A 24,925-nucleotide genomic window follows, 5' to 3' on the forward strand; every position below is an offset into this window, starting at 1 on the left:
TTAATGCAATTAGACTATACATGTAAAGTTACTTCTGAGTAGATGCATAGTTACTCTAAGATCATTGGAATAGGTTGAATTGGAGTAATTTTGTGAAAGAATGAATACTGTAAGGAATATGGAAAAAATGACTGCTTCTGCCCAGATCCATAAAACATATTTATTTACATTCCTGCGGGTCTTTGAGAGGTTATCAGAAATGTTCCTAATACCTTAAGGCCTGTTTTGTTGCATTGTAGTTCAACACACCTTGCAACTTTATGCTATGTATGTACACTGCCAGATTATCTTGTTTTTCTTGATTCTTAGCCCTATTTCTTGTTTGCAGCAGTAAGCCCCTCCCTCCTCCCTCTCCCCTCCCCATCCTCAAAAGAAAACATGTAGCCCAAGTAAATGTCCATTCAGTTGCCAAAATTAACTAGATTTGGCCATAGGATATCCATAGAGACATTTCGCATCATGAAGCTGGGCCTGTTCTTGTGTTTTGTTGGCTGTTTGGGATTAGGCTGGGCAGTTCCAGTGGAAAACCTCGAAAAAATCAGTAAGTATTACTTCCTTACTTGGATTTGAACACATTAGCAATACAGTAGAGGGTCACTTATCCAACATTCTGGATTATCCAACGCATTTTTGTAGTCAATGTTTTCAATATATTGTGATATTTTGGTGCTAAATTCGTAAATACAGTAATTACTACATAGCATTACTGCGTATTGAACTACTTTTTCTGTCAAATTTGTTGTAAAACATGATGTTTTGGTGCTTAATTTGTAAAAGCATAACCTAATTTGATGTTTAATAGGCGTTTCCTTAATCTCTCCTTATTATCCAACATATTCGCTTACCCAACATTCTGCCGGCCCGTTTAATTTGAATAAGTGAGACTCTACTGTAGTTTCAAATTATACACATTAATATACAGGGGTTTGTGACTAGTGTATCACAACTTCATCCAAACAACTAAGGACATAAACCTTCGAATCACAGCATCTTAGATATGGAAACCAAAGCTCAGTTTCATCTCAGATATAATAATTATTGCTTATGATGTTATCTATCTGTGAAGGGGGTTTATTGAGAAAAATTCCTACTAGATCAAAATGTCTGTCTATACTATTTATCTACATGGGTAAAGCATTACAATCCAGTTTCAAGCCTAGGTCTGGGACAGAAAGACTTTTACCCTTCTTGGCAGATAACGTATACCAAAAGGAACATGTGTTTGGTTGTGTTGGACATACTTTAAACCACGATATACTTAGGAGCCCCGGTGGCGAAGTGCGTTAAAGCACTGAGTTGGAGACCGAAAGGTCCCAGGTTCAAACCCCGGGAGCAGTATGAGCGGCCGCTGTTAGCTCCAGCTCCTGTCAACCTAGCAGTTCGAAAACATGCCAATGTGAGTAGATCAATAGGTACCGCTCTGGCGGGAAGGTAATGGCACTCCATGCAGTCATGCCGGCCACATGACCTTGGAGGTGTCTACGGACAACGCCGGCTCTTTGGCTTAGAAATGGAGATGAGCACCAACCTCAGCACCTGACTCATGTGTGAAGAGTCAGACATGACTGGACTTAACATCAGGGGAAACTTTTACCTTTACCTATACTTCTGGGCTATCTTGCTGGGATGGGACTTGGAAGCACTGCTTTACAATGGCTCAATCCATCCTGAAGGGCTGAATTCATAATGTGGTGCTGGGGTGACCCACAGCTCAATGTTTTGGTTGTTGGCTTTTGGCATCCCTCTGAGCTCAGTTCTGTCCCCCTTACAAAACACCACTGGGAAAGATTGTTCTGAGTTGGAGGCTCATGCCATTAGTATAAGGCTAACTCTCAACCCTACTCCTTTCCAAAGGAGAGAGCAAACAAATTGAAATTTAATCATCAGAGGTGCTCCCGGTTAGTGGAGAGACAGATCAGGGATTCAATCAGTGCTAGGTGGGATTACATTCCCTGTGAAGATGCAGATCTGTAGCTTTGGTATGGATTCAATTCTGAGCCTAGAAATTCAGTTCAGTGGTGGCTAGGAGTGCTTTTGTACATTTAAAGGTTTGTGTGCCCATTCTTTAGACATCAGATCTGACCACAGTAACATGCCTTAGTTATATCCAAGTCAGTTTATTGTAACACACTCTGTGTTGATCTGTCTTTGAAGATTTTTCAGAGACAGATTTTTCAATTAGTCTAAAGAGCTGCAGCTAGATTGTAACTAAGGACCTCTTCACTTGGACCTCGGCGATGAATTTTTTCCACTTTCGCTATGGAGCCAACTCCTATAACACATAGTAAAAGGAGCCCCGGTGGCGAAGTGTGTTAAAGCACTGAGCTGCTGAACTTGCGGACCGAAAGGTCCCAGGTTCAAAATCCCGGGAGCGGAGTGAGCGCCTGCTGTTGCTCCAGCTTCTGCCAACCTAGCAGTTCGAAAACATGCCAATGTAATAGCTACCGCTCCGGCGGGAAGGTAACAGCGCTCCATGCAGTCATGCCGGCCACATGACCTTGGAGGTGTCTACGGACAATGCCGGCTCTTTGGCTTAGAAATGAAGATGAGCACCAAGCCCCAGAGTCAGACATGACTGGACTTAACATCAGGGGAAACCTTTACCTTTTACCTATGAGTGATGGAGGGTGATCCCTCAACCACTAATTAGGATATATAGGAATAATGAATAATGTTTTAATATGTGTATTTTATGGCGTGTTTTAGTAATGCATTAACCCGCCTCAAGCCATGAAGAGAGGTAGGCTATTATTATTATTATTATTATTATTATTATTATTATTATTATTATTATTATTATTATCATTATCATCCCACTTTCCCTGTGCTCAGATGGCTTGGATACAGATGATGGCACTTATTATTGCCATCTTGTCACCACTGTAGTGATGACCATGGAATGTGAAATTGTTCCTGGTCATTGCTTGTTAGTGCAGATCCTTGCCAAAGTACTTCCGGAGTGGCTCCCCTGCCAAGAAATTGCTGGTGACACAAGATGGGAGGCTTCCCATCTTTCCATTAAAAAAGATAGGTTGAGCTGGCTTACAGATGCTTCCCCCCATGTAATAAGGTAGTGGGGAAGCTGGGACAGTGTGGTTAGTGGGGCGGCAGGTTCCCAGATCTGAAACTCCCTTCTCAAAGATGTCTGATTGAAACCATTCCTAATTTCCTTTCACAGACAAGTAACGACTTTTCAGTTCCAATAGGCACTTGATTAGTAATTATGTGAGATGCATGTCATGTAAACAATGTGTTGGATCTTACTAATGCTGTGTTGGTGTCCCTATGCTTTTAATTGTTTTTGTTTTGCACAAATTTAATTTTTTATTGTTTAATCTCATTTGAACTACAGTAGAGTCTCACTTATCCAACACTCGCTTATCCAACGTTCTGGATTATCCAACGCATTTTTGTAGTCAATGTTTTCAATACATCGTGATATTTTGGTGCTAGATTCATAAATACATTAATTACAACATAACATTACTACGCATTGAACTACTTTTTCTGTCAAATTTGTTGTATAACATGATGTTTTGGTGCTTAATTTGTAAAATCATAACCTAATTAGATTTTTAATAGGCTTTTCCTTAATCTCTCCTCATTATCCAACATATTTGCTTATCCAACGTTCTGCCGGCCCGTTTACGTTGAATAAGCGAGACTCTACTGTATTATTTCATGTTATTTTTTCCTAATGTATTTTTAATTTGTTGAAAAAGCAGGATAGAAATAATAATAATAATAATAATAATAATAATAATAATAATAATAATAATACAGTAGAGTCTTACTTATCCAACATAAACGGGGGCCGGCAGAACGTTGGATCAGCGAATATGTTGGATAATAAGGAGGGATTAAGGAAAAGCCTATTAAACATCAAATTTGGTTATGATTTTACAAATTAAGCACCAAAACATCATGTTATACAACAAATTTGACAGAAAAAGTAGTTCAATACGTAGTAATGCTATGTAGTAATTACTGTATTTACGAATTTAGCACCAAAATATCACAATATAATGAAAACATTGACTACAAAAACACTGATTACTGCGTTGGATAATCCAGAACCTTGGATAAGCGAATGTTGGATAAGTGAGACTCTACTGTAATAAGAAGAAAAAGAATAGAGTTGCTTGTGAAAAAAATTTTCAATCTTGCATCACTGAGACTTGACTCAGCTGGTCATTTCAGATTTTCTCTTATGCTGTAAGAAGTTAGGGTTGGTACTTTTTAATGAATGGACTCCAAAGCCTTCAGGAGCAGCATGGACTGGGGCAGCCTCCCTTGTATCTCAGGCCAGTTGAATAAAATCCCACAGTTTCTGCTTTGAACTGGAGTATATGTTAGTGTGGACTCAAATAACCCAGTTCAAAGCAGATATTGTGGGATTTTCTGCCTTGATATTCTGGGTTATATGACTGTGGAAGGTTCCTCTGGGGGAGGAAATTCACAGCTCTCCTGTAAGATCCAAATCTTTGCAGAATTATTTTTAACTCAGGTGTAACCACATTAAAACATATTAACCTCAGTATGTCATTCAGATGCCCAGGCTAATGCACCATCTACACTGGATTATCTCCCAGCATAGATGAGCTCTTTAAGAATTAGTTTTTTTTCCATTTCAATGGAACTTCCAGTGATTTCTATAATGGGCTATTGAGTCATTTTACACAAAATGTATTTAAGGCCATTTAAATTGTTAAAACCTACCTTTTAACCTAAATTGTTAATTATATAGTGTTGTGAACATTATACAGTTGTATAAAAAGGTAAAGGTTTTCCCCTGACGTTAAGTCCAGTCATGTCTGACACTGGGGGTTGGTGCTCATCTCCATTTCTAAGCCAAAGAGCCGGCGTTGTCCGTAGACACCTCCAAGGTCATGTCGCCGGCAAGACTGCATGGAACGCATCAATGATCCAAACCTTTTTCTTTTCCACCACTGTGATGCCTGATGTGTTGTGTTCCAGAACTTTGTCAGTCTGGATTATTATTATTATTATTATTATTATTATTATTATTATTATTATTATTACTATAAAACACAAAGACGGTGATTGGAATTACCTGGTAAAACAAAGGCTAATTCTGCCCATAGCAGGTCTGCTCTGATCCCATCAATTAAGACCAGGAAGTTTCCCGGCACACGTAAGTAGATTTATGAATGTGGAAAGGTTTTTACAATGGAAGGGAGTTGCAGTTTACATATACACAATGGAAATTCCATCAATGAGGCTTGGGTTTCAGATGTGCATATATTATCTATTTTAGCCCGTTTCCTGTCCCCAGGCACGAGATCAAGTCAAACTGATTTATACATTTGCACTTCTAGTTACACTTTTAAGGGCTTTATTTCATCTAATTCCATTTCATATAATTTATCCAATTTCATAAAAGTGGATTTCATACACAGGAGGAGATGTGGCTGGCCAGACTTTTCTGCATTTGAAGCGGAGCAGCACTGTAGAATTGCAAGATTGGAAAAAAGGAAAAATGAAATAAAAACCATATTTAATTAATCTCTGTTTTTGTGCTTAATTAGGAAAGGTGCAATTTTTCAATAACATAAGGTAGCTAGAAATGGCAGTGCATCACTGTCAGAAGAGTATAAGAATATTTCTTCTGTTTGAACCATGGAATGGTGGTTTTGAAAATTAAAAATCAAGATTTTAAATATTGGGCTTGAATATCTTTAAGCAGCCTCTGAATTGTGTTTTGGAATGGAATGACATTTGATGCCGACAGAAAATAGCTTCTCTCCAGAAACCCCTGTAAAACAAATGTCTTGCATTCTTGAAAACAGGTTTTCCCAGAATTGCGATAGATGGGTATTTGGTCATGGATAGTTGTTTGTTTTAGCAAATGAAACATAGGTGGATACGGGCAAGATCCAAATTGGGGTCCCTGTGTTTCTTTTTGATATATTTTAGTAGGTTCTCAGTTTGAGGTGGATTTGTGGGCAAAAAGACGGGGGGGGGGGGTCAGACGTATCTTAGCAGCTATCCGAAAGTTAGAAAAAAATAGTCAGGTAATATTGTTTTTGTTTTCTCTGTGTAAAACTTTTGGAAAGGCATGACTTTTTAGAGATCATAACCTTTTAGAAAAACAGAATCTCCATAGCCATTTGGAAGCATGACCCTTTTTGAAGATCAATTGGCCTTCACATCATTTGAAATAATCATAGCCTTTTGTAAACTATGATTCTCCTGGCAAGAGTTAAAAACTCACTTGAGTCAATCTCCTTAGTGGTAAATATCCACTAATATTTATGCAAGGCAATTCAGATTTCTCGGTTGGTAGACTGATATCCCTGGTTTTCTCTTTGAACTGTTAGGAACAAAGATATGCCAATGCATAAAAGTGTTATTTCAGTCCCCCCCCCCCAAAAAAAACCCTACTCTACTATAAAATATGTTGCTTTTAAATCATGCTCTCAAGAGACCAAAAATAAGTAGTCTTCATTAAAAATTAACATTGTTGATTTACTTTTAAAACGTCATGTATTCAGCATACAGATACGTTGCTTGTTGGTTCAAAGTTTAAACAGTCTGTTCTTTAAGCATTTTGTTTCAGTCTCTTCTCTGTTGCAGTACAGGCCACTCTCTTCTTGATGAATATTGTACTCAACTCACTATACTATATTCAACTATACTGACTTCTAAAAATGGAGTCTCGGTCTGAATAGTCCCAGATCTGGTCACATGGTCTGTAGTCCCTCCCACAACTTCTAACAACATAGAGCTAAGGGAAAAACTGCATACCAATATATACATAAAATATAGTAAGCAATTTCAATTATAGATAGCAAATAACTAGTATATTAGGAGGCTTGTAGAAGCTTGCTATTTCCAACTAAAATTAGGCCACTCCTTTGGACATTATCCAAAGGGATGTCATGTAAAAAATGGAGTGAGCTAATTTCCTGCTGCTTCAGAAATGGGATCAAATTACAAGAAAAGAGATCCCACCTAAATATTAGGTAAAGGTAAAGGTTTTCCCTGACGTTAAGTCCTGTCGTGACTGACTCTGGGGGTTGGTGCTCATCTCCATTTCTAAGCCGGCTTTGTCCGTAAACACCTCCAAGGTCATGTGGCCGGCATGACTGCATGGAGCGCCCTTACCTTCCTGCCTATTGATCTACTCACATTGGCATGTTTTTGAACTGCTAGGTTGGCAGGAGCTGGGGCTAACAGTGGGCGCTCATTCCGCTCCCGGGATTTGAACCTGGGACCTTTTGGTCCGCAAGTTCAACAGCTCAGCGCTTTAACACACTTCGCCACCGGGGCTCCATACAGTTATATAAATCAGCTTAAACAAGATGATACATTAGTACTTTGTCCATATGAACATAGTCTACTGAATATACCTACTTCTTTACTCGGAACGTGACTGTTAGCAGCAAACACTGGATCTTCAAGACTTTATGTTTAAAGTGAGGTGAAGACAGCTAGGTGGTTGGGAAATATGTGTGATGGTTAGCAAATGGCTTAGTGAAGAATAATGTGACTATATAATTTAGATAGTTGAAAGTACTGGATTCAATTGTTTGAAGATAAATGTATATTGCTGTTCTGTTCTAATCTGGTGGTACAAGGGAGACATTTCACTTCCTTGGTGGTCTTTTCTTCAAACCTTTCATGGTACTTGACCCTTTGATCTCCTGCCATTTCTTCCTAGCCCCCATTAGAGGGTGTTGGATACCCATGGGGCTACTGAAGAAGGAGAATTGGAAAGTAGACATTCAACATTATTCAACTATAAATGCACAACACTCCCATTTTTTGCTTGCCACTGACCACTGCAATGGAAACTGAAATATTTCCTTCCAATGGTGTTATATTTTACCAAAACACAACACACATGCTATATTATATAGTTAAGCAAAGTACCTTCTGAAATAGAATAGCTGACCCAATTCTTGCAACCAAAAGAGATGGCAAAAGTTCAGTACAAAGAAAATGGCGATCATTCAGAGAGATAGATTATCCTTGGACACAGCAAAACAGAGTTCACTGAATTTGACTGCTTTGCTTTTATCACATGAAATTGTGTATATGTGTTAATTTTTTTCTTAGTGATTGAGTTTTGATAGAATTTTTTTAAAGTCAGAATCAGTAAACCAATTGCAGGCAGCAAGAAGGCAGGCATCCTCAAGTTTAGTAAATTTTTGTTGTGATATATGGAAAAAAAGAAACATACATTATGAAATTCAACAATCAAATTACAGTAGAGTCTCACTTATCCAAGCTAAACGGGCCGGCAGAACGTTGGATAAGTGAATATGTTGGATAATAAGGAGAGATTAAAGAAAAGCCTATTAAACATCAAATTAGATCATGGTTTTACAAATTAAGCACCAAAACATCATGTTATACAACAAATTTGACAGAAAAAGTAGTTCAATACACAGTAATGCTATGTAGTAATTACTGTATTTACAAATTTAGCACCAAAATATCACGATGTATTGAAAACATTGACTACAAAAATGCGTTGGATAATCCAGAATGTTGGATAAGTGAGACTCTACTGTACAAGTATTATTGCCCCAATCCCACCACCTCCCCATTCCCACCCGCAAACCACCACCCATGACCATGGCACCATACCATATGGAATAAATATCTAAAAAAACTCCTTCCTTATAATTACACTAAAAAATTCTCTGTGCAGCTATTTCAAAATCTATTTTTGTCTTCTTGTTAAATTCCCAAAGGCCTGTCTCTGTTTTCTAGTGAACTCTTCTTTGTTTCCTCTCCTTATGCCTTTGGAGATCTTGGATATTTGAATTTAGTCCACTAATTTTCTTCCCCAATCTTTAATAAATACTTCTTTCCCCCCATTCCAAGATTTTGGTCTTATGATTCTCGCTGCCACAAAAGCATGTTGGCAAACCAATTATCTCCTAAAACAAACCCAATAAGCACATCTCTGGGTTTTTCTTAATCTTCTTAACAGTCATTTTGTTAGTTTCTTTTGTCACTTTTTTCCAAAACCCCTTTTTACCACTGTACAGGTCCACCAAACATGGAAGAAGGTCCCTTTCTGAGTTTTGCATCTCCAACATTCCCCTTGTTGGCTTTTATCAATTTTGGTCATTAATTCAGAAGAAATATAAATTCTATAGAACGTTTTATACAAGTTTTCTCTAACAGAGTGTGCTATTGAAAATTTAAATCCTTTTTTCCATACGTATTTCCAATTATCCAATGTATATTTTTCCCTAAGCCTATGACCCAGGAAATTATTCCTGTTTTTATTCGATTATGTTCTAGATTATACTCTAGAATGTATTTGTTTAACCTGGAGATCAATCCCTTATTTTCTTTATCCAAAATATTCTCCAACTCCGATTTTCTTTTAGCTTTATTGTCTTTCCTGAAACCAATAGTTTATCACTAATTCTTCTCTCCCTTTTAGTTTCCATTGTCCTTTTTCTTCAGATAAGTATTCCCTATATGTTCTCAATTCTTCATTATATGTTGATTTTAACTCTGTTTCCAAAAGATGCAGCCGTAAAGGGATTTTCTGCTCCATCCCATCCTTGCTCGCTAGAAGGCTAGCTCTTATGGGATGCCTACTAAGATCTTTTGTTAGACTTCTCTTTTCCATACCATAAGTAGGCATGCCAGCCAAATTTTAGGCAGGCATCCTCAAACTGTGGCCCTTTGTGTAAAAGGGGCCTGGGAGTTAGAGGCCCAAACATCTGGAGGGCTGCAGTTTGATGATACCTTTACTAAGGGGTCAAAAAGGCTCATAGTGATGTCACATGTGTGAAACAAAACAAAATATCAAACCTTAGACTCATCTCTATATATAAAAGAGTGATGGAATCAGGGCACTGGACAAAACAACAAACCTATAGGTCTCCCAATCTCGAAATCTGACAACACAACCCATCATCCACGGCTCTAGGTTGATACAACAAAAAGAAAAGAAAAATAAAGTTCTAATTAGACAGAGAGGAATAATTGTTTTTATCCAATTGCTGCCAGTTAGAAGGCTAAGCTCCGCCCACTTGGTCTCCTAGCAATCTACTCAGCCCAGAGGACAGGCAGACTTAGGCCTCACTTAGGCCTCTTCCACATATTATCTAATTTGCACTGGATTATATGGCAGTGTAGACTCAAGGCCCTTCCACACAGCTATATAACCCATTTAGAATCTTATATTATCTGCTTTGAACTGGATTATCTTGACTCCACACTGCCATATACAGTACAGTCTCACCATACTTCTCCACAGCAACACGTGGCCGGGCACAGCTAGTATTATATATATACCCAAAACTAGTTTCCTTTTCACATATGATTGAAACAGTTATGTTTATATAAAATCCTAAAATCCTATATAAAAACTTTAAGAACTAAAACATGTACCCAAAACAAGAAAGAAGAGGTGGAAAGGGATGAAGGGATCTCTTATCTTCTATACTCATCACCACCACCAGGTTCCAAATACCTTCAAGGAAAGGCATCCTGGCAGTGTAGAGAGAGTGCATTTGGACAGAAAAATGGTCAAACAAGAAATGCATTAAGTACTTTTCCCCTCCTGACCCTTGCACAGCTTTTCACGTTACACAGTCTCTTTCTAAAGTTATTTTCTTTTTAAAAAAGATTTAGAGCATTGATTTATACCAGAATACAGTTTATTTTCTTTTTAAAAAAGATTTAGAACACTGATTTATACCAGAATGCAGTTTTATTCAAAAAGATAGGATAGCTTGATCATTGCTATTATCAATATTTGTCCGCAAAGGCTGTAAGATTTGCAGAGCCTTGGGGTCCTTCCACATAGCCATATAACCCAGAATATCAAGACAGAAAACCCCACAATATCTGCTTTGAACTGGGTTATCTGAGTCCATACTGCCATGTATTCCAGTTCAAAGCAGATAATGTGGGATTTTATTCAGCTGTGTGCAAGGGACCTTGGGCTTTCTTGACTCTCATACCTGTAAACCACAGGGCAACAGATCTTTGGGTGTAATCGGAGCCAAACGGATTGCAGCCAGTCCTGATGTTGACGGTAGAATCAATACATTTTTCACATGTTGAGCTTTGGCCATTGAAATATGCACACTTCAGTTACAGTAGTTTCAGGCTGCACACAAATAAAAGTACAAATTAAAGCCAGAGAAGTAACAAAATATGCATGCAGTTAACAAGACAGAAACTCTCCAGGTATGTGCTAGACCTTTGAGTGCTTCAGAAGCTTAAGAAACATTCTCAAAGCCAAACTGCATATGATGGAGTGAGCCATCTTTGTCTCTATGGATCTGCCTCATTAATTTCTAAACTGAGACGATGTTTGCAATTTTTGCATAAAAAGGAGAACTGAAATCTTTTTTTCACCTTCACCACATCTCCTCCTTTGGCTAGTTCTTTGTAACTAGGTAGCAAATGACGTGTAAAATAAAGGAGACACTCATATATTATAATATATAACCTAAAGGTTGGCAGTTTGAAGCCGCGGGTCGTGGTGAGCTCCCGCTGTTAGCCCTATTTCCTGCCAACCTAGCAGTTTGAAAACATGCAAATGTTTTAATAGGCACTGCTTTGGTGGGAAGGTAATAAAGACGCCCATGCAGCCATGCTGGCAACATGACCAGGAGGTGTCTACAGACAACATGCTTCTCTGCTAGGAAATGGAACAAGAGCATTTCCCCATGGCCAGAGTTGAGCAAAACCTCCAGAAAGCCAGAGATTAAAGGGGAAGCTTTTATTTTTGTTCTGTGTATTTGTATGTCATTGTTATTCCACTGTATTAAAGGCATTGAATGTTTGGCTATCTATGTATGTTGTAATTCGCTCAGAGTCCCCTCAGGGAGATAGAGCACAATATAAATAAAGTGTATTATTATTATTATTATTATTATTATATCAATTTTGACATTATAGAAAGAGAGAGTGCTTTGTCCCCTGAACCAGATGTGAAATTGAACTGACAAATAAAAACAACCTGGATTCCCATCATTATGCAGGCAGTAAGAAGGCAGATTTGTGCAATGCCTAACATGATATGTCTGGCCCATATAGAACTTGACATTGTTACTTTTTTTGGACTGAAATTCCCAGAATCAGCCGATGTGATATCTGACCTTGAGTCCTCTGTGATATATTGATATTCCTTGGCAAGTAAAATACTTTGGAATAGTTCTGCTGATAGTAGGAAGTGTGAAAGCTTATTGGTTCAATGCAGCTGTACTAAAGGAACCCATCTTCTTTCAGGATTTACAACTGCATGTGTATTGGTCAGTCTGTCATCACTTTAGACTGGTAGCAGAGCTGTTTCTACTTTTCAGAAAGAAAATGAAAGCTCCATGTGTCTCATTGTATTCTAGCTAGTGGATCTGTACTGCTTAGGGGGCCATAGTGGTGCTACGGGTTAAAGCATTGAATTGTTGAATCTGCTGACCTAAAGGCTGGCAGTTTGAGGCCATGGGGCAGGGTGAGCTCCTGCAATTAGCCCTAGCTCCTGCCAACCTAGCAGTTCGAAAACATGCACATGTGAGTAGATCAATAAGTACCCCCTCGGCGGGAAGATAATAAAGGCGCCCATGCAGCCATACCGGCAACACAACCAGTAGGTGTCTATGGACACAGGCTTCTTAGCTGCCAGGTTCGAATCCCACCCGGGGAGAGTGTGGATGAGCTCCCTCTGTCAGCTTCAGCTCCATGTGGGGACATGAGAGAAGCCTCCCACAAGGATGGTAAAACATCAAAGACATCCGGGCGTCCCCTGGGCAATGTCCTTGCAGACGGCCAATTCTCTCACTCCAGGAGCGACTTGCAGTTTCTCAAGTTGCTCCTGACACGAAAAAAGCTTGAGAATTGAAAAAGAGCACCTCCCTGTGGCCAGAGTTGAGCACCGCTTCCAGAAAGCCAGAGATTAAAAGGGAAGCCTTTACCTTTGTGCTGGTATTTTTATGTCTTTGTTATCCCACTGTATTAAAGGCATTGAATGCTTGTCTATCTGTGTATGTGGTAATCCACTCTGAGTCCCCTTAGGGAGATAGAGCAGAATATAAATAATGTTGTTGTTGTTGTTATTATTATTATTATTATTTTATGACACAGCAAACAAGATAGATATGCTGGATTTCATATCACAAAATCACAAGTCGAACACTTCCCAAGTGTCTAGGGCTGTGTGATGTATTTTCGGATGATGCGCGCAGATCCCAGTAGGGTGGCCTTTTGCAGTTGGCAGATCGTGATTTTGTCAATGTCTATTGTGTCCAAATGGCAGCTGAGATCTTTTGGCACGGCACCCAATGTGCCGATCACCACTGGGACCACCTGCACTGGATTATTATTATTATTATTATTATTATTATTATTATTATATTATTATTATTATTAATAATAATAATAATTCAAAAAAGCTACCTCTCCCTCCCGGGTTGGAAGTCATGAAATGATAACTATACTTACATTTTTGGCATCTCATTGGGACTTGGTTCACCATTTACTGCAGTTAAGCATGAGAGATAAAATTTGACACACATGACATTGTATGGCAGTCTCTAGCAAGATTTTGTGCATCTGAAGATCCCCCTCTGATCACTGGATTTTCAATAGTGATACAGTGAATACAGTAATTCTCCTCTTGCTCATGGCGACAGAGGGATAATCAAATAGACAGAGATTTCTTAGGTTGTCTGCACAGTGGCCTTGCCAACAGCTATTACAAACTAAAAGAAGAGACACTTGAGAAGCTACACTTTGCTCCATAACCTTAATTACTTTGCTAGACTTTCTAGGAAATGCCATATGAGAAATCATATCACTTCTGAGACCAGATCCTAATATTCTTTTACATTCTTTTTCCCCCAGAACTGGACTTCTTTCCTAACAACAGCATGCTTTTGACAAGCTTCATGAGTACCTACTTCATTGTGAACGTTCCAAAATGTGTTAGTCCCAAAGATTTTTCTCCTGTCAAAATCAGATTAGCAGTGGCTCAAGTTCCAGACACAAGCACTTTACCAGGTATGGGATATGCATAGATGTATGTATGTAACTTTTTTTTGCAATGTAATTTTTTATTGATAAAGTTTAGGGAGTGGGAATGGATGCAATGTAAGATAAGGACCTTTTTAAGATGTCTTATATTATTGTCTTCTTTTTTTTTTTTAGTAATCTTCGGTAATACAAAAAGGGTTCCGATGATGTTAAAAAAAAGCACGGGTTCTGTTACTTTCTACCCCATTTCAAGATAGTAGACCATGACCCCTTCTACATTGCCATGTAGACTCATATAATTCAGTGTAAAACTCATATAATTCAGTTAAAAACAAATAATATGTATTATCTGCTTTGATACTTTGGATTATATGGCAGTGTATAAGGAGCTTATATTTTTCACAAGTGTTCCCTATATGTCAAGCTTGGAAAACTTTTAAAACTGCTTTGTAATTCATTTGCATATAACTGAAGAAATGGGACATTTCAGTGCTGAATGCTAGAAAGACAAGAAATACATTTAGTAATGTATTTGTTTCAGTATTCACCTTAGCATTTTTATATATGTCATGTCATGTCAAAATCAGGGTATAAAAGCAGCTTTCTGTTGTAATGAAGGATAAAATACCTTAGCCACAAGCATATATGAGCTGTAAATACTTTCCTTATCTTCCTTCCATCAGTCAGTCTGGTAGTACTTCACAGACAAGTAAAACTGGCTGGTCAGGAACGTCAGCTAAAAACTCTTCTCCACCCAATCTGCACCCAATGCTTTCTCCAGGCCTTCCAGCACTGCTTCCTTTTGCTTTGAAATGGCTGAACAGGAATATTTTGACCATTTTGCAGTGGTTGTCTCTTTGAATGCAGTAGTGAATTAGGGAAGGAATAATATAAAACTTCTCTTAGTCTATGTAAAGTTTGGATTGTATATAGAACCCAACTGGGAAACCCTAGCATGTGTAAGCCCATTAACTCTCGCACAACATTTTGATGTTCATTGGTGTGAGGCTAACATATGACTTCATCAGACGGGGCTTCTTCTGGAGGCATATGCTGGTTGAGCCCTAGATGATCCATAGAACCCGTCAGCTTCCAACAAATGACAGACAAGAACTTCTGGTGGGGCTCTGTGGGTCATCTAGAATGGAGTCGACATATCCCACCACCGCCGCAACACAGGAAGTTTCCCGTGTTGCGCAGGAAGCAATGGGGGAGGCGTGCTGTCAACACTTTCCTCTGTGGGATCAGCTCCCTGTCGAGCTGGGCGAAGCAGGCCGTGGAGCGACAGGTTCCCCATGCCCCCAACGACAGTTGCCAGATCCATCACAATGCGTAGCAATTCCAGCAGCCCATATGATGAGGTCGATAGAGCCCTGTATCTGAAGCATACCATCTTGAGCGTTTCTACTGTTAGGCATATGAACAGGGTATTTGTAGCTGGTCTTAATGTTTGTGTACAATATATAGTCATGCATAAATTGATTTCATATACAAGTCAAGGGCAAGATTTAGTGCTGAAAATTATGGATTTTAACATGACCCAGGCCTGGTCCAAAGTGGAAGCGGACTAAGCCGCTGCGTTGGGCGCATGTCAAGAGGGGGCGCTGTCGAGGCCTCAACAGCGCCCCGGTGTAAATTTACCGAAGAGGGAGGTGGCGGCGGTGGGGACAATCGCCTCCCTTCTCGGCAAGTGCCTCAACTGAGGCCTAGCTGAGAAGTGCTAGACCTCAGTTGAGGCCTTTGCCGAGGAGGGAGGCAATGGTCCCTGCCGCTGCCTCCCTCCTCAGCGAACGCGGAAGGCCTTGCAAGAAGAGCTAGACCTCAGTTGAGGCCACCTCAGAGGAAGGTGATGGTCCTCGCCACTGCCGCCGCCGTCACCGAACGAGGTATGTGCGGGGCCTTGGCGGTGGAGAACACAATTTCGGGGGGGGGGGGGGCACAGCCACTAGGTTCGCTTACAAGGTGTAATTACCTAGGGCCGCCCCTGACATGACCCAAAGATAAGTTGAGGGTTATTCTTTGGAAAAGGGTAAATACAGAGCTGCCCCAGAGAGGCAGTCATTACTAGTCATCACCACATTCCTGTCCAGTCATTAAAAATGCCAAAAATGAAACTGCAGCAGAAGGGCTCTGTGCTTTTTAAATGTTCTTTTGAGATGGTTCAATTTTGTGTCTTTTGCACTCGACTCGAGAAGGAGATGGTTCCTTTTTTTGATCGGAATTAAGGTACAGTTCTTACACTGACCCAACTTAATTTTTGAGTTGATTTTTGACTACAATTTCTAGAGTTATACCCAAGTAAGTATATACTGTAAGTTCATTAAAGCATAAGCAGTTCCTTAAATAACTTTGTCCTAAATTATTCATAGCAGTGGTTTTTAACCTTTTGTTCAAGCCACCTTGCACCTCAGTTTTAGAAAAGGTAAGGAATAAATAAAGCAATATATGGTTTTACTTACATATATAAAGCACAGAAATTATGTATCCTATCTATATTTGTTTCTCAGCTGTAAAACAATCTTTCACACTACAAATTCTAGATACCCAGCAGAACCCCTCTTTAGCTGAAACTCTACTTTGTAGAGTTGGAGGCATTTTGGATGATCTTCTAGTTCCATTCCCAGCCCAATTTTGTGGGTGTTTGTTGTACAACTGCTGTAGTTTGAAATTAGCTTCAAACTGCAGCAGTTGTACAACACCCACAATGGTGTCCAAAGGGAAATCGTTAATGCTCTGTGGTTTGTGTCATCACCATTTCAGCTTCAAACTGGCTCCAGGATTTCTTGTGTACCCTTAAATCACTTTCTACAATATCAGTTTGAAACTGTATTAAATGGTCAGTGTAGATGTGTCTTCTCTTAACTGTTCTGCTTTTTTTAAAAAATGGAGTCTCCTGAAATGTCCTTGTTTGATACTGCTTTGTTGATCATGAAGTTTGAATTTCATTACCATTGCCGTTCTAGACTATTCAAGTTTTTGTATAAGAGCCAATTCAATTGTGTGCAGACCCTGCATTATTTTCTTCATAGCTTCTTCTAACTTAGCTTTGAGGGCACGGAAGTTCCTATGTTTGAATCATCCATGATGGTGGTTGTGTTTTTTTTTTCTTTTTAAATCCAAATGCAAAGAGAAAAAACAGATAATGCTATGAACAGGGTTAAACAAAAAGCCCATCTTCATGACATGCTAATTTTCTATAACCACAAACATCATTCTCGATTGCACAGCAAAAAAATCTTTTTCTTCTATCAGAGAAATCAACACTGTATTAGATGAGTTCTTTTGCTTTGCTTTTTTTAACTTTGATTATTGCTTGTCTTATAGAATGAAATCATGCGTAGCTCTTTGTATTTGAGATCTAGCATAGTATAGAGGTGTAAGCAATGAACAACAATTGGAGACCAGGGTTCAAATCCCCATGCAGGCATGGAAAGTTACGTGAAAAAGTTTGCCTTTGCCTCTAGCCTTAGAGGAAAGCAAGGACAAACCCTTTCTGAACAATATTGCCAAGAAAACCCTTAGGGTCACTATAAGTAAAAAAAATGACATGAAGATACTCAACAGCAACAACTTTATTTATTTATGCAGGTGTGATAGATACCGATGACATTGCAAATCTCCGCAGAACACCACAAGCGACTATATATTTTGCTGGTGAATTTGATAGTGTCTCCTGTAGAGTAACCAGAGATCTTCTTGTAATGGACATGGATGACAGCCAATTTGAGCTGATCACAGTTTTAGGCTACCAGGTGGGAGCAGAATTTTGCCGTCAAACTAAAGGCCCCTACTGCAATCAAGCCCTAAAGCCCTCCACATATTATAGGTAAGTACAGAAACCAATTGAGACACATGGGCCAAGATCTTAGGGCCCATAGTAAATTGCCTTGACATGGCAGAGTTTCTTCCATACTAAACTGAATCTATTTTAACAACATCCTTTAGAGAACAGGTTTATTATAAGTTGCCGATTTTCGGCAATTACTCTTCCGGATGCTGGCTGGAGGAATTCTGGGGACATAAATCTAAGAAAGTAACTTTTCCAAACTCTGATTCTCTTGATGTATTTTAAGAAGAGGCATGTGGCTGTGCAGGCAGTGAGACAAAGGCAACTAAAGGCTTTATCGTGCAGTAGTAAATTGCAGTTACAACAGGACAACTGTCTCAGACTAATACCTATCACATAATGTCATGTCCTTTCTGTTGTTGATTTGCATTTTGGTCCTTAGTGGATCTCATATTTTCATTGTCAATAGCTCCCAATATTGCTGCTGTTCCTATACTGTCCCTAGTACAATGGATCCCTTCCACTGCAATTGCAATATTCCACCAGTCACATGGTATAAGTCTCCCACTTACTATTCCCAAGCAGGGTGAAGTTGCCTTCACTCCATTTGTTTTTTTTTTCTGTTACAGTAGAGTCTCACTTATCCAACATAAACGGGCTGGCAGAATGTTGGATAAGTGAATATGTTGGATAATAAGGAGAGATTAAGAAAAAACCTATTAAACATCAAAATAGGTTATGATTTTACAAATTAAGCACCAAAACATCATGTTACACAACAAATTTGACAGAAAAAGTAGTTTAATGCGCAGTAATGTTATGTTGTAATTACTGTATTTACAAATTTAGCACCAAAATATCACGATATATTGAAAACATTGACTACAAAAATGCGTTGGATAATCCAGAACGTTGGATAAGCGAGTGTTGGATAAGTGAAACTCTACTGTATATCTTTTTAGTATTTGAAAATGTTTGTTTTATTGTAATTGCACAATCACAGCAAAAATATATCATCAAACGGTGCACATGTACTCGGTAGAACATACACAGGTAGGAAAGCAAGGTTAGTGAGATACTATGGAAGTGGCATTGTAGAACCCCACATCGCCAAAGCAGCACCATAGTACAACTTCAGAGAAGTAGGGTGATGATTGTTTCTATACTTATATGTTTCCATTTACTTAAATGGCATGGTTGCTGCAAAACAACATGCTGGTGGGATTAAGTCAATATACCCAAAGTTAGAAAGGCTGAGGAATTTCCTAAGCTTTAATAAAGGAGCTTTCCCTCCAAAGAAGCACCGACATTTTACTACAACTTTTGGGCCAGAGTATGTTTCAACATACAGTAGAGTCTCACTTATCCAACATTCTGGATTATCCAACGCATTTTTGTAGTCAATGTTTTCAATACATCGTGATATTTTGGTGCTAAATTCGTAAATACAGTAATTACTACGTAGCATTACTGCATATTGAACTAATTTTTCTGTCAAATTTGTTGTATAACATGATGTTTTGGTGCTTAATTTGTAAATTCATAACCTAATTTGATATTTAATAGGCTTCTCCTTAATCTCTCCTTATTATCCAACATATTCGCTTATCCAGCGTTCTGCCGGCCCGTTTATGTTGGATAAGTGAGACTCTACTGTATTTATTTAAAGTCCATTTTAGAACCTGTGAAGAAGGCAGGGTGAACGTCCAATACGTTAAGGTCAAAGCATACTCCACAGATAATAAGAAAGCTATGTATGATACTGTTTTCATACTTTGTTTTTAAAGTGTATCTAATTTTCCCCTCACCTTTCCATCCTTTCTCAAGGGTGAATTTCTTTTTTCTGGATAACAAATCTGTAATAAGAGCTCATACGGATTGGTCAACAGCACTACAAACGAGAAACGGTGAGTTTCAAACCAGATGAAGGAACCATAACACAAAAAACACTAATAAGATAACTTCTTGATTTTGTAAAGGAAAGATTGTTCTGGCTTGTTTATAAAATATCTAGTCTCTGAATTCCCCACTGCAATGTATCTTAAGTGCTCATTGACTTATTATAGAACCATTGATCGGTAGTTTGTGCGAAGAAAAACAAGTAACACAATTTCCACTCAATTGGCAATAGAAAAGTAACATCCCTTGAGATCCAAGTTATCCATATCCCATGTCATTTATTGTTGAGACATTGCTCCCTGAAACTAATTTGCTATCATCTCCATAGCTTATGGTTAGTTTCTGTTCCAACTGCCAAAACACATACTGGAGACGATGACAGTGGCAGCCTTACTATACTTATTTTAGCCAATTTGCAAATCTATGTTCAACCGCTGGTTAATTATTCTCCACGATGCATATAGGCTGTCCTTATTAAGGCCATGCATTTTGGTTCACTACATTGTAGCAATGCTTATCTTCCATTTACATTATTTAAAATGTAATCTCAATAGCATTTGGAACAGTCTATCTCAGGCATTGTATACAAATAAAATACAACAAAAACTAGAGTTACTAAAAGAGGAAACTTCTAAAATCAACAAAATCACAAATGAGCAAATGACAATTTAAAATATCATTTAGGTGCAACCTTTACTGTAGCTCTGAAATGTTTACAGAGTTTTGTGGCACTTTAGTTGTGAGAGTTATTGTTCAACTGTGGTAAAATTGTTTTCATTTTGCCTGATGAACCAGGTAACTTTTTCTTTTTTTGATTTTAAATAAAATAATATCACCCAGAGCTGTTGCATAGATATGGCTGTAGAGGTATCAACTCTGTCAGCCTTAAACAACATGTCAGCTGTTATCTTGCTTGGTTATTACACCTCCGTATAATTTTACAGCCTCATCAGGAGTATAAGGTAAAGGTAAAGGTTTTTCCCCTGATGTTAAGTCCAGTCATGTCTGACTCTGGGGGTTGGTGCTCATCTCCATTTCTAAGCCAAAGAGCCAGTGTTGTCAGTGGACACCTCCAAGGTCATGTGGCCGGCATGACTGCATGGAGCGAAGCATGTTTTATCCATTTGGAAACCTGTCATTTCTTCCTTTCATTGTTATTGCCATTTCTGTTTGCATTTCAGTGTCAGATCATGAATCTGCTGACGTGATGTTCGGAGGACGAGCTGGAGGAATGATCGTAATCACCATTCTGGTTTCAGTTGGTGGGGCTGTCCTAGCAATTGCCTTAATTGTAGCAGTAGCTCTTTCAAATAAAAAATAACATGTCAGGCAAGTCAGCCTTACATTTCTTTTGGACCAGGAGTGAGTGAAAGGACTGCAGAATATAGAAACCCAAATATTAAAGAAACAAACATGTTGAAGAATAAGAAACATAATCAGATGAAAATGTATATTTGTATTTGATCCCATAACAACTTTACAGATTGATTGCTGTTTACCACAAATGTAAGGCCCCTTCAAACTGTATGTTGTTGAAATGTTTATTTGAAAACGTAAGGGACGAATGTTAAAATATGCTGGATGGCTCTCTGTCAAGTATACACTGTTGATGAACCTGGGATTGCTGCCATATGAAGTAAAAATAAATAAGTTTTGAATCTGAACAGAAATCACACTTCTGTATGCTTTAGTGTGGGCAGTGGAAATACCAGAATTATAAGAAAGAAAATACTTACAATAGATGCCTTCAATTGAACCACCTTCTGTTGTGGAAAGGGCGCAAACTTCACGGCTAACTTCTGGAAGCTTGAAGGTGGATAAACTTCCATGAAATGAGAATTTTCCAAGTTTGAGTTTGAATGGTTTGGATCTCTCATTAAATATTGTCTTCTGTTTTTATGAAGTAAATCAGATCACTACATTAGGCAAAGTTTGTAAATGTCATCATGCAAAGTAGTATAAATAATCATATCCTAATAAGATCTGAATTAAAGAATTTGAAGTTGATCCTCTTTGTGTTTAGTTTTGAGTTGCTGGTTTTATGTCATGCTGTAAGCATATTCCCCATATTTTGCCTAAATGCATTAAACATTTACAGTAGAGTCTCACTTATCCAAGCTAAACAGGCCGGCAGAACCTTGGATAAGCGAGTATCTTGGATAATAAGGAGGGATTAAGGAAAAGCCTATTAAACATCAAATTAGGTTATGATTTTACAAATTAAGCACCAAAACACCATGTTATACAACAAATTTGACAGAAAAAGTAGTTCAATACACAGCAATGTTATGTTGTAATTACTGTATTTACGAATTTCGCACCAAAATATCACGATATATTGAAAACATTGACTACAAAAATGCATTGAATAATCCAGAAACTTGGATAAGCAAGTCTTGGATAAGTGAGACTCTACTGTATTTGAGACTGAAATCTTATAGCAAACATGATAAAATTTAAAAACATCTAATTTAGTCATTTCATCTGGTCCATGGCTTGAAAATGTTTGTTTAAAATATCCCTAAAGCATTGTAACACACTTTGTAATACAATTTGGGGGGAAAAAATCTGTTCTTGGTTTGAAAGTGTTACTCCTGTTTATTTATGTGGGAATTACTTTGAAAGTAGTTGTTCTATTCCAGAAACTTTGTTTTCGTGGCTGCCACAATCTATGTTGAAATGGTTGAGACTTTATGAGATCTTCTTTGAAAAACTATAGCAAAATGTGCTGCAGGATGTCCTGCAAAAACAAAGTTTTTGCAGTTTAATAAACTTTTCCCATGTTTTTATGATAGAACCAATTAGTAAATGGCATGTATAACCCAGGAACAAAAATCATGTTACGTAGTGTAATAGGACTTGGGCATCCATAGATTTGATAGTCATGGACAAATGGGGTCTCAAAAACATAGCACAGAAAATACCAAAAGCCTGCCATGCTATTTTTCTATGATGTATAAATGTCACTACACTGCATTTACACTAGATAGTTCTGCATCCCTTGCCAGGCACTCTTTGTATTACTGAAGCTATAAGAGGAGAAAAGTGGCAGATAGCACCACCTAGAGCAAAACCACAGTTAAACTTGAAATACAGGCAAAAACTGAGTTTTAAATATAGAGGGATGGGAGAAGAGAGTGCTAAGTCTTGTAGAACGAAGAAAACAGAAAAGCCATCAAGTCTTCTAGGCTGTTTCTCTCAGGTCATACCAGTAGTGATTCATAGATGCTCCCCATTATAACTTGTCTCTTTACTGCAGCAAAATAAAGGGAATGGCATCAATGACCTTCCATTAGCCCAGTGGTTCTCAACCTTCCTAATGCCGCGACCCCTTAATACAGTTTCTCGTGTTTTGGTGACCCCCAACCACAAGATTATTTTTGTTGTGACTTCATAACTATAATTTTGCTACTGTTATGAATTGTAACGTAAATATTTGGTATGCAGGATGTATTTTCATTCACTAGACCAAATTTGGCACAAATACCCAATATGCCCAAATTTGAACACTACTGGGGTTGGGAGGGGATTGATTTTGTCATTTGAGAGTTGCAGCTGCTGGAATTTATAGTTCACCTACAATCAAAGAGCATTCGGAACTCCACTAATGATGGAATTGAACCAAACTTGGCACACAGAACTCCCATGGCCAACAGAAAATACTGGAGGGATTTGGATTCCTAAGACCATCAGAAATACTGTCAGGATGTGATCGTCCAGCATTCACACTAAGCTGATCTATTCCCATCCTTCCAAGCACAAAGTAGCTGCACGCAATAACATCCTGCAGAAACTTACTGATAGTACATGGGGTGCAGACTCAAAATTAATAAAAACATCAGTCCTAGTCTTATCTTACTCAATGGCTGAATACGCCTGTCCCGTCTGGCATAAATTTGCCCACGTAAAGAAGGTTTTTTGTGTTGTGTAAGGCTTTCATGGCAGGAATCACAGGGTAGTTGTGTGTTTTCCGGGCTGTATGGCCATGTTCCAGAAGTATTCTCTCCTGACATTTTGCTCACATATATGGCCGGCATCCTCAGAGGTTTTGAGGTATATACTTCTGGATCATGGCCATACAACCCAGAAAACTCACAACTATCCAGGTTTTTTTGTCATGTCCGAAGCAACTTGCAAGTCGCTTCTGGTGTGAGAGAATAGGCCGTCTAGAGACACATTGCCCTGGGGATGCCCAGATGTGTTACTGGGAGGCTTCTCGCATGTCCTCGCAAGCTAGAGCCGACAGACAGAAGCTCACCCTGTCTCGCGGAATTGAACCGGCAACCTTAAGGTCAGCAGTTCACAAAGGTTTAAACCATTGTGCCACCGCAGTTCCTATGTGATGCAGGTGAATATAACACTGAATTAAACATACCCACAGCATGTCATAAACCTTTACCTGCAGATAGACTTTATAAGCTAGCTGGCATTGCCCCTCCCCCCAATGTGTGATGGGAAGTTGCTGCCAATTGTGAGAGAAATAAGATTGAACACTGTGAAAGCCACCCACTGTATGGCTATCAGCCTCTTCCCAGTAGACTTAAATCAAGGAAAAGTTCCGGAGAACCACCACTCCTGTTGAAAATTACAATCTTCTTCAAACCTCCTCTAGTACGTTGTTTATCTATAATCCTATTGCTTATTTATTATATATATGTTATGGTATGCAGCTTTCTTTCCTTGCTCTATGTTTTTCTTGAGAAGTTGTGGGAGGGGCTGCACATGATCCGCTCTAAGACGAGCACAGAGCACAGACTTCTTTAGACTTTGGGACTACTCAGATTGCAGGCTTGCAAACACTTGCCTGCTGTTTATTGCAAAATAGATGTTTTGACCAGATGACACAGAAACTATCTCAAACACATCTGTAACTGACTGATAAGTCGTGTACCTGTGTATGCTGAGCATATGAAGGCTGTGAGTAAACCATATACATTATTTTTACCAAAGTCTACTTTATTTTGTCTCCTGAGTGCATCATATAAAACATGTTGTTTTATGGGAAAGTAGATATATTTTCAGAAAAAACACTTCTAAAGAGCTGTTTTTTAATGAACAGGCATATTCTCTGTTTTCCTAACAGATCAGAGACAACACGTTATTCAGTCTAACAATTGAAGCCAATTCCCTTGCATATTACATTTGGTTGTATACCACTTGAGAAGATTCTACTCAAACAAGTTTTTGGCTGGGTTGTTGTATGTATGGCCATGTTCTAGAAGTATTCTCTCCTGATGTTTTGTTTTTGGCTCTTCTCTAAAAGGT

The 24,925-nt window shown here is 38.6% G+C and overlaps 1 protein-coding gene across 1 annotated transcript; it reads left to right on the forward strand.

Moving 5' to 3' along the window:
• The first annotated feature begins 273 nt into the window (after positions 1–273).
• LOC134299757 (uncharacterized) lies at positions 274–21,667 on the forward strand. The gene is made up of 5 exons (XM_062983592.1): positions 274–541; positions 13,846–14,001; positions 17,563–17,800; positions 19,589–19,668; positions 20,842–21,667. The coding sequence occupies exons 1-5, from the start codon at positions 394–396 to the stop codon at positions 20,979–20,981; spliced, it is 762 nt and encodes a 253-aa protein (XP_062839662.1). The 5' UTR covers positions 274–393; the 3' UTR covers positions 20,982–21,667.
• The last annotated feature ends 3,258 nt before the right edge of the window (positions 21,668–24,925 follow it).

The sequence above is a fragment of the Anolis carolinensis genome, chromosome 5 (assembly GCF_035594765.1).
Source record: "Anolis carolinensis isolate JA03-04 chromosome 5, rAnoCar3.1.pri, whole genome shotgun sequence".
NCBI lineage: Eukaryota > Metazoa > Chordata > Lepidosauria > Squamata > Dactyloidae > Anolis > Anolis carolinensis.